The sequence below is a fragment of the Coenobita brevimanus genome, chromosome 83, assembly GCF_032717465.1.
Source record: "Coenobita brevimanus isolate Jiangsu-jjx chromosome 83, ASM3271746v2, whole genome shotgun sequence".
Lineage (NCBI taxonomy): Eukaryota > Metazoa > Arthropoda > Malacostraca > Decapoda > Coenobitidae > Coenobita > Coenobita brevimanus.
Genome location: NC_137036.1, coordinates 13,947,207 through 13,956,311, shown reverse-complemented (window position 1 = coordinate 13,956,311; position 9,105 = coordinate 13,947,207). Strand labels below are relative to the sequence as shown.

The 9,105-nt window shown below is 46.4% G+C and overlaps 2 protein-coding genes across 2 annotated transcripts in view; both read left to right on the top strand.

Annotated features, from left to right (window-relative positions):
• The window catches only part of LOC145409938 (uncharacterized), a 2,882-nt gene extending 2,538 nt beyond the window's left edge, over positions 1-344 (top strand). Inside the window, exon 4 of the mRNA XM_080280198.1 lies at positions 1-344. This exon is cut by the window's left edge and continues 738 nt beyond it. Coding sequence (XP_080136324.1) covers positions 1-344 — 344 coding nt within the window.
• A 4,892-nt stretch (positions 345-5,236) lies between these two features.
• LOC145409937 (uncharacterized) lies at positions 5,237-8,900 on the top strand. Its single transcript, XM_080280197.1, has 3 exons — positions 5,237-5,267; positions 6,718-8,010; positions 8,251-8,900. The coding sequence occupies exons 1-3, from the start codon at positions 5,237-5,239 to the stop codon at positions 8,898-8,900; spliced, it is 1,974 nt and encodes a 657-aa protein (XP_080136323.1).
• Positions 8,901-9,105: the final 205 nt, after the last annotated feature.

The following is a 9,105-nucleotide window of genomic DNA, read 5'->3' as shown; positions in this document are numbered from 1 at the left end:
ATGGCAACGGTGTGGTCAACGGTGTCAATGGCAACGGATATACTAACGGTGTCAATGGCAACGGTGTGGTCAACGGTAACGGCAACGGTGTGGTCAACGGTAACGGCAACGGTTATACCAACGGTGTCAATGGCAACGGTGTGGTCAACGGTGTCAATGGCAACGGCTTGATCAACGGTAATGGCAACGGTGGGGTCAACGGTAATGGCAACGGCTTGATCAACGGTAACGGCAACGGTGGGATCAACGGTAATGGCAACGGTGGGGTCAACGGTAACGGCAACGGGTATTCGTATTCGGCCCCCGCCACTCCATCCGGCCTGTACCAGACGCCAGGCCGCTGAGCCCAAACACCTCTTCCTTAGCGATTTATTCCTGACGCTGCTCCGTTACCATATCCTTGTCTGATACAATCTATGTCGACATTAAGAAGATATAGGAAGCAAAGAGGATAGTAATGGGTAGTTCGGAAAATAAATCGCTAAGGAAGTGGTGCTAGGGAGCCTCCTTACCCTCGAGGGACTCACATTAACAAATATTTATTTTCTGTTCTTCTGTATTTAATTAACTGGCGAGACAGACGCCATAATAAAGATCCGTGATAATGTACTGCCTCTTTGACTACCACTACCCCACTACCCAGAGAGAGAGAGAGAGAGAGAGAGAGAATGGCAAGGTTTTTCTTTGAGCAATGGTCTTCATTTTTTTTCGTCACTTTCCACCTGAAGGAACTCTAAAAATCCATATGACCCTCTTAATTTGCCTCTCAACCTCTCCCCCAAAAAAAAAAAATAATTCCTACAGTTTTTCCAAAATGGCAATGGAATCTAGCTACTCATCTGCCAAGTCAAAATAGTTACCATTAAAAAAAAGAATCAGTAATATATTTTTGATGGCCAGAGTTCCATGAAATCTATTGCAATTTAAAAACAGCCTCCTATCCCCCCGCTTCCCAAAAATCTGTCTTGGTTTCGAGTTTGGGAACCACTGCTTGAGTTAGACAAAAATGGTGAACATATTTCAGAGGGCAATAAATCAGCCAGAAATTTTGGGCTGGGTGGGTGATGAGGCGAATAGCAATGTCTAATAGTAATATGACTTAGGATATAAAACACGCCACCTGATTACAGAGGCTAATTAGGGTTAATTTATAGTACTGATGAAGGACGAGTGAGTGTAAGTGTAGTGTTTGGATCAGAAGTGTTGGCAAAGTGGGTGTGTAGTGTGTTGGCAAAGTGGGTGTGTAGTGTGTTGGCAAAGTGGGTGTGTAGTGTGTTGGCAAAGTGGGTGTGTAATGTGTTGGCAAAGTGGGTGTGTAGTGTGTTGGCAAAGTGGGTGTGTAGTGTGTTGGCAAAGTGGGTGTGTAGTGTGTTGGCAAAGTGGGTGTGTAGTGTGTTGGCAAAGTGGGTGTGTAGTGTGCTGGCAAAGTGGTCTGTACATATTTTAGTTTAATGCAAGGAAGAAGGAACCCAAGGCCAGAAGACAGCCAGATTGTTCCCTCTGAGAAAAAAAAACATAAAAGAAGATATCAGAGCGCCAAATTCAAGATCTGTTCATTTCAAGATGCCTGGACATACTGTATTTGAAACACTGGGGGTCATAGGCAGTGGGAAATACAGAGGAAGACAGTTCCAGAGTTGACCTGTTGCATACATGAAGGACGGGGAATAACGGTTAACTCTTGCATTAGGGAGTTGGACAGAAAAGGGAGGAGAGTTTGTTGCTAGACGGGTGCTAGTGTGTTATGTGTGTGTGTTTTCAATGGAGCGTCACTTTCCTCTTGCAGATGTGATGGTACAAGGCAGAGTTCTGGTGAGGTGTTTATAAAAGATGCTAACCAATTTGCAAGATAAAAAACTTGTGCAATAAACTCCTATCACAGATCATTTTGTTTTAGTACCTTGTCACTGTTATTCCCTCTACCTTGACTGAGAATTGTATGGAGCTGTAGGACTGAAGAGAAACGTAAAGACAAGGAATCGTATAAACAACTTGAGTCAGAGAGCTGAGGATTGCCCCCACGAACGATCTCAAGCGATGTGAGGCAGACTTAAAGGAATCTTCGAGTGATGGGTCTTGTGGTGGACTGTGGGATGGATGAGTTTAAGACAGGGAGTAGCCCAGCTGACCTCTTCAGTAAACAAATTGGAGATGAATCAGGAAAGCAAATGCAACACTTTCCATGAGGTCTGTTGGGAACTAGTTGTCTGCAAGAGGGTTGACTGTGAGAGGATGCAGTACCTTCCTAACCTAAGTGGAAATTGCAGGCAGGTGGATCACAGGTGGATCATGGGCGACTAGACAGATGGGTAGATAATTCTGATGTGTAACAGGGTACAGAGGAATATTGTCTGGTGCTGTTGACCTGTTCTCACCTCAGCTTTCTCGGGCAGCCCCACATGACCTATCATAGCCAGATTCTGTTGGGGATCACTTTCTTGAACCGCAGGCTTGATCTAGAGACAGGCTGACCTAAAGTGACCTCAGTTCTGACCTTAAGGGTAGTGTCATTCGTGGCTGCTTTACTGGATGTGGGGGTAATAGATGAATACCCATACGAATTGCTATGTTAGAAGGTGTGTGTGTGTGTGTGTGTGTGTGTGTGTGTGTGTGTGTGTGTGTGTGTGTGTGTGTGTGTGTGTGTGGTCTATTACAGAGTGCCAGGTCACTCTCTCACCTTATATTTCTGATACAAGACGACGCCACACACCTCACACAATACACCAAAACACACCTCGAATCTGACCTGAGTCTATACACCTCAGAACACTTCTTGTCTCCCAGGACTCCATTATGGGTGTAGTTATGGGTGTAGTGGCAGGGGCAGACGAAGGGGGTGCCGGAGGGGTAATGGGGGCGACAAGGCAATGGGTAGACATAATGGGGAGATCAAAGGGCGTGGCTGGTCCCTCCTAATGGATCGACTCTGTGTGATGGGCATGTACCTCTTGCCCAACAGTGCCTCTCTCAGGAAGTGCTGGAGAGAGAGAGAGAGAGAGAGAGAGAGAGAGAGAGAGAGAGAGAGGGAGGGAGGGAGATGATAAAGACTTACTGAGGTGGATCAATGATGAATTAAATGGCTCAGGATCGTGCTATTAACAAGTCTCTTTGGGGGTAACTAATTAAAATCAACATATTATTAACAATATTATCACTGCACACAATCAGTCGAGATGAGGTGAGAGGAAGATGGATGGAGTGAGATGGAGGGATGGTGGAGAAGAGATGAGAGGGAGAGGAAGAAGTGGAGGAGGAATGGGAGGGAGATGGAGGGATTGAGAAGGGATGGTGAGGGAAAGGGGAAGAGAGGAAGAGGGAGACGAGATGGGAGAGAGAGGGATGGAAGTGAAGAAATAGAGAAGGGATGGAAGGGAGAAGGATGGATGAGGAAGGGATGGGAGGGAGAGGGAGGAATCGATAAGGAGAGATTTACAAGGGATGGGAAGGATAGAACGGAGAGATAGGGAAGGAAGAAGTATGGCTCTAGACTATTGGAAAGATTTACAAAAACAAGAGAGGACAGTGAGGTGTAATAACCAAAATAAATCTCTTACGAAGAGGAAAGATTTACATAACACAAAATAAGACTGTAAGGTGTAAGAAGCCAAATAAATCGCTTAGGGAAAGGTGTTAGGGAGCTTCCTTAACCGACGAGAATTAGGTTTCACTTTCCGACACGCAGGCCTTGACCTACACGCCCCCCTGCCCCCCCTGCCCCACCCCCCGCCTCTGTGGGGGGGGGGCATCAGCCAGTATATAAAGACTTTCAGAAGGAATAGACAGACAGACACGATCCAGCCCCACAACAGACAGGTGCACAAACAGGTAACGGAGCATAAAGCAATCATACGCACTGACGCAGGTACAGTAAGAATAGTTTTCTTGCACACAAGAATAATAAGAAGAAAAAGCGGTGCCAAGGCTCAGCAAAACCGTCCCCGGCAGTCATTTTAGTGCCGACGTATAAACACAACAGGATATCTAGTCAAAGATGTCACATATCAAATTTGGAGTAAATCGGGTGAAAATTGACGATTTTATGCCCATTTGAAATTTTAGGCCCAACCCACCTGACACTGACCCCCCTACCACTAACTGGGGGTGACCCCCCTGATGTAATGAGGCATGTTATAGGACCCACCTGACACTGACCCCCCTACCGCTAACTGGGGGGTGACCCCCCTGATGTAATGAGGCATGTTATAGGACCCACCTGACACTGACCCCCCTACCACTGACGGGGGTGACCCCCCTGATGTAATGAGGCATGTTATAGGACCCACCTGACACTGACCCCCTACCGCTAACTGGGGGTGACCCCCTGATGTAATGAGGCATGTTATAGGACCCACCTGACACTGACCCCCTACCACTAACTGGGGGTGACCCCTGATGTAATGAGGCATGTTATAGGACCCACCTGACACTGACCCCCAACCGCTAACTGGGGGGTGACCCCCCTGATGTAACGAGGCATGTTATAGGACCCACCTGACACTGACCCCCCTACCGCTAACTGGGGGGTGACCCCCCTGATGTAATGAGGCATGTTATAGGACCCACCTGACACTGACCCCCCTACCGCTAACTGGGGGGTGACCCCCCTGATGTAATGAGGCATGTTATAGGACCCACCTGACACTGACCCCCCTACCGCTAACTGGGGGGTGACCCCCCTGATGTAATGAGGCATGTTATAGGATGCAAATTTGAAAGATGCACCTTTAGGTTTGGTCTCAGTTCGATATGACATACTTGAGAGGAGTTATGAAGAAAAAAAAATAATAATTGGTTTGTTTTTTAACATTTTTTGGACCTACAGCCTGGGTTTTAGCAAAATTTGGCCCAAAATATAATCAGTTGATCAGAAGGTCACAGCCCATCCTCACTAAAAGTTTGGTCAAAATCGCACCAGCAATTCTAGCGTAATGTTGTTAACAGACAGAGAGACACACAAACATACAGACAAACCGAGTGACAACAATACCCCGAGCCAATCCAGGGCGGGAACGGGTAATAAACCTGGCTAGCCCCAACCTCTAAACCCAGATCATGTTACAAACACTAACATTCAGAGTCCACCACAGAACATCAGGGAATTGACACGACTGTAACACACATATATATATAAACATTTCCCATCCTCCTGTCAACCAGAATAATGTTTAAAGAATATTCTAAAATGTTGATCAGTGTTGCTGTGTGTTGCAGCCTGAGACATCTTGCTTGCTGAGAGATGACGCTCGCTACCTGGATTGTCCTGACAGGTGAGTTCTAATTAGTTTACTTTTTATTAATTGATTTACACTTACCTGTACAGCTCTCTTGGCTCATTGATTTACACTTACAGCTCTCTTGGCTCATTGATTTACACTTACAGCTCTCTTGGCTCATTGATTTACACTTACAGCTCTCTTGGCTCATTGATTTACACCTACAGCTCTCTTGGCTCATTGATTTACACTTACAGCTCTCTTGGCTCATTGATTTACACTTACAGCTCTCTTGGCTCATTGATTTACACTTACAGCTCTCTTGGCTCATTGATTTACACTTACAGCTCTCTTGGCTCATTGATTTACACTTACAGCTCTCTTGGCTCACTGATTTACACTTACAGCTCTCTTGGCTCATTGATTTACACCTACAGCTCTCTTGGCTCACTGATTTACACTTACAGCTCTCTTGACTCATTGATTTACACCTACAGCTCTCTTGGCTCATTGATTTACACCTACAGCTCTCTTGGCTCATTGCATTTGCTCTTGACAAACATTTAAGATTTGCTTTTATCACAGGATGGACTACGTGGCTTCACTTGTCCAGTATAGAAAAAAAATTATATACCGGTACCTTACTTAACAGTGCCCTCAGCTGGACCTCTCATGTCAGATCACTTGCTAAAACCGCCTCAAAGAAACTTGGATTATTGTACAGAGTCCGTAACTTCACTGACGAGCAGTTGGCTATAATTTATAAGAGTCCTGTGCGCTCTCAGCCTGAATATTGCTCACCCTTGTGGAATGGTTGTGGAGAGGTTGCATTAAGACAACTAGACAAAATTCAGAACAAAGCTGTTAGAATTATTAACAATCCTGCCATTACATATAAACTACCTCCCCTGCAAGTAAGAAGGAATGTTGCCTCCCTTGCATTATTTTACAGATATTTTTATGGCAAATGCTCAGACGAAGTTGCGTCCATGGTGCCACCTCTCCATGCCTTCCCTCGTGCTACACGGGCATCTGGCAGCGCTCATGACTGGACTGTCACTCAGCCATATTGCACAACTTCTGCCTATCAGAATTCTTTCATTCCCCGAACTGCATCTCTCTGGAACTCGCTTCCCCAGAGTTGTTTCCCTCCAAACTTCAACCCACAGCTGTTCAAGTCCAACTGTTACAGATATTTTATGAACAGAGGACACCAGTAATCGGGTGTATGGATTAGCTATTTATTCTTTTGTTTTTCCTTCCTCTGTTCTGTTATCTAAAAAAAAATAACTCATTTACTTGCCCAACAGACCAACCCAAGGAATCTAGCCATCTATTTATCTATTGATGTCTATTTATCTATCTACCTATTGCCCCCAAAACACTCTCACCCTCTCCTATTCTCTCTCTCTCTCTCTCTCTCTCTCTCTCTCTCTCTCTCTCTCTCTCTCTCTCTCTCTCTCTCTCTCAACTAACTGGTGTTCCGTTGTTCACTCGTGCACAGCCGTTCTTGGCGTGTCTGTTGCTGCCAAACTGGGCCATGGCAACGGCAACGGCCATGGCAACGGCAACGGGTTCACCAACGGCCATGGCAACGGGTTCACTAACGGCAACGGTGCGATTGGCAACTCCTACCTTCCTCCTGCTGTTAATGGCAACGGCAATGGCAACGGCTTCACCAACGGTGTTAATGGCAACGGTGTTAATGGCAACGGCTACACCAACGGTGTTAATGGCAACGGTGTTAATGGCAACGGAGTGAATGGCAACGGCTTCACCAACGGTGTTAATGGCAACGGAGTGAATGGCAACGGCTACACCAACGGTGTTAACGGCAACGGAGTGAATGGCAACGGCGTTAATGGCAACGGTTACACCAACGGTGTTAATGGCAACGGAGTGAATGGCAACGGCGTTAATGGCAACGGTTACACCAACGGTGTTAATGGCAACGGAGTGAATGGCAACGGCTACACCAACGGTGTTAATGGCAACGGCGTTAATGGTAACGGCTACACCAACGGTGTTAATGGCAACGGTTACACTAACGGTGTTAATGGCAACGGTTACACCAACGGTGTTAATGGCAACGGAGTGAATGGCAACGGCTACACCAACGGTGTTAATGGCAACGGCGTTAATGGTAACGGCTACACAAACGGTGTTAATGGCAACGGCTACACCAACGGTGTTAATGGCAACGGAGTAAATGGCAACGGGTATACCAACGGTGTTAATGGCAATGGTGTCAATGGCAACGGTTACACCAACGGTGTTAATGGCAACGGAGTGAATGGCAACGGGTATACCAACGGTGTTAATGGCAACGGTGTCAATGGCAACGGTTACACCAACGGTGTTAATGGTAATGGACTGAATGGCAACGGGTATACCAACGGTGTTAATGGCAACGGTGTCAATGGCAATGGTTACACCAACGGTGTTAATGGCAACGGTGTCAATGGCAACGGGTACACCAACGGTGGTAACGGCAACGGCTACACCAATGGATATCGCAGGAGACTAAATGGAATCGGATATAGAGCAAGACTTAACGGCAACGGTGTTAATGGCAACGGTGTTAACGGCAACGGTTATACCAACGGTGTTAATGGCAACGGTTATACCAACGGTGTTAATGGCAACGGGTATACCAACGGTGTTAATGGCAACGGTTATACCAACGGTGTTAATGGCAACGGTGTTAACGGCAACGGTTATACCAACGGTGTTAATGGCAACGGTGTTAACGGCAACGGTTATACCAACGGTGTTAAAGGCAACGGGTATACCAACGGTGTTAATGGCAACGGGTATACCAACGGTGTTAATGGCAACGGGTATACCAACGGTGTTAATGGCAACGGGTATACCAACGGTGTTAATGGCAACGGTTATACCAACGGTGTTAATGGCAACGGTTATACCAACGGTGTTAATGGCAACGGGTATACCAACGGTGTTAATGGCAACGGTTATACCAACGGTGTTAATGGCAACGGTGTTAACGGCAACGGTTATACCAACGGTGTTAAAGGCAACGGGTATACCAACGGTGTTAACGGCAACGGTGTTAATGGCAACGGGTATACCAACGGTGTTAACGGCAACGGTGTTAATGGCAACGGGTATACCAACGGTGTTAACGGCAACGGTGTTAATGGCAACGGGTATACCAACGGTGTTAACGGCAACGGTTATACCAACGGTGTTAATGGCAACGGTTATACCAACGGTGTTAACGGCAACGGTGTTAATGGCAACGGCGTTAACGGCAACGGTGTTAATGGCAACGGTTATACCAACGGTGTTAACGGCAACGGTGTTAATGGCAACGGTTATACCAACGGTGTTAACGGCAACGGTGTTAATGGCAACGGTTATACCAACGGTGTTAACGGCAACGGTGTTAATGGCAACGGTGTAACCAACGGTGTTAATGGCAACGGGTATACCAACGGTGTTAACGGCAACGGTGTTAATGGCAACGGTTATACCAACGGTGTTAATGGCAACGGAATTGTCAACGGAAATGGTAATGGAGTTAACGGAAATGGCTATACCAACGGAAATGGCAACGGGCAGGTCAACGGTAACGGTAACGGACTCATCAACGGTAATGGCAACGGGTATTCGTATTCTGCCCCCGCCACTCCATCCGGCCTGTACCAGACGCCAGGCCGCTGAGCCGAAACACCTCTTCCTTAGCGATTTATTCCTGATTCTGCACTCACCTTGGATGACCAAATTATTTATATCTTTATCGTATTTATTTCCTTTAATGATTTTGTCCTTTATTCCCGTCAGGTAAGGTTCCCAAACACCTTTTCCTGAGCGATTTGTTTTGGATATGGCTGGTTAATATCCTATTGTATATTGATGCATTGTATGG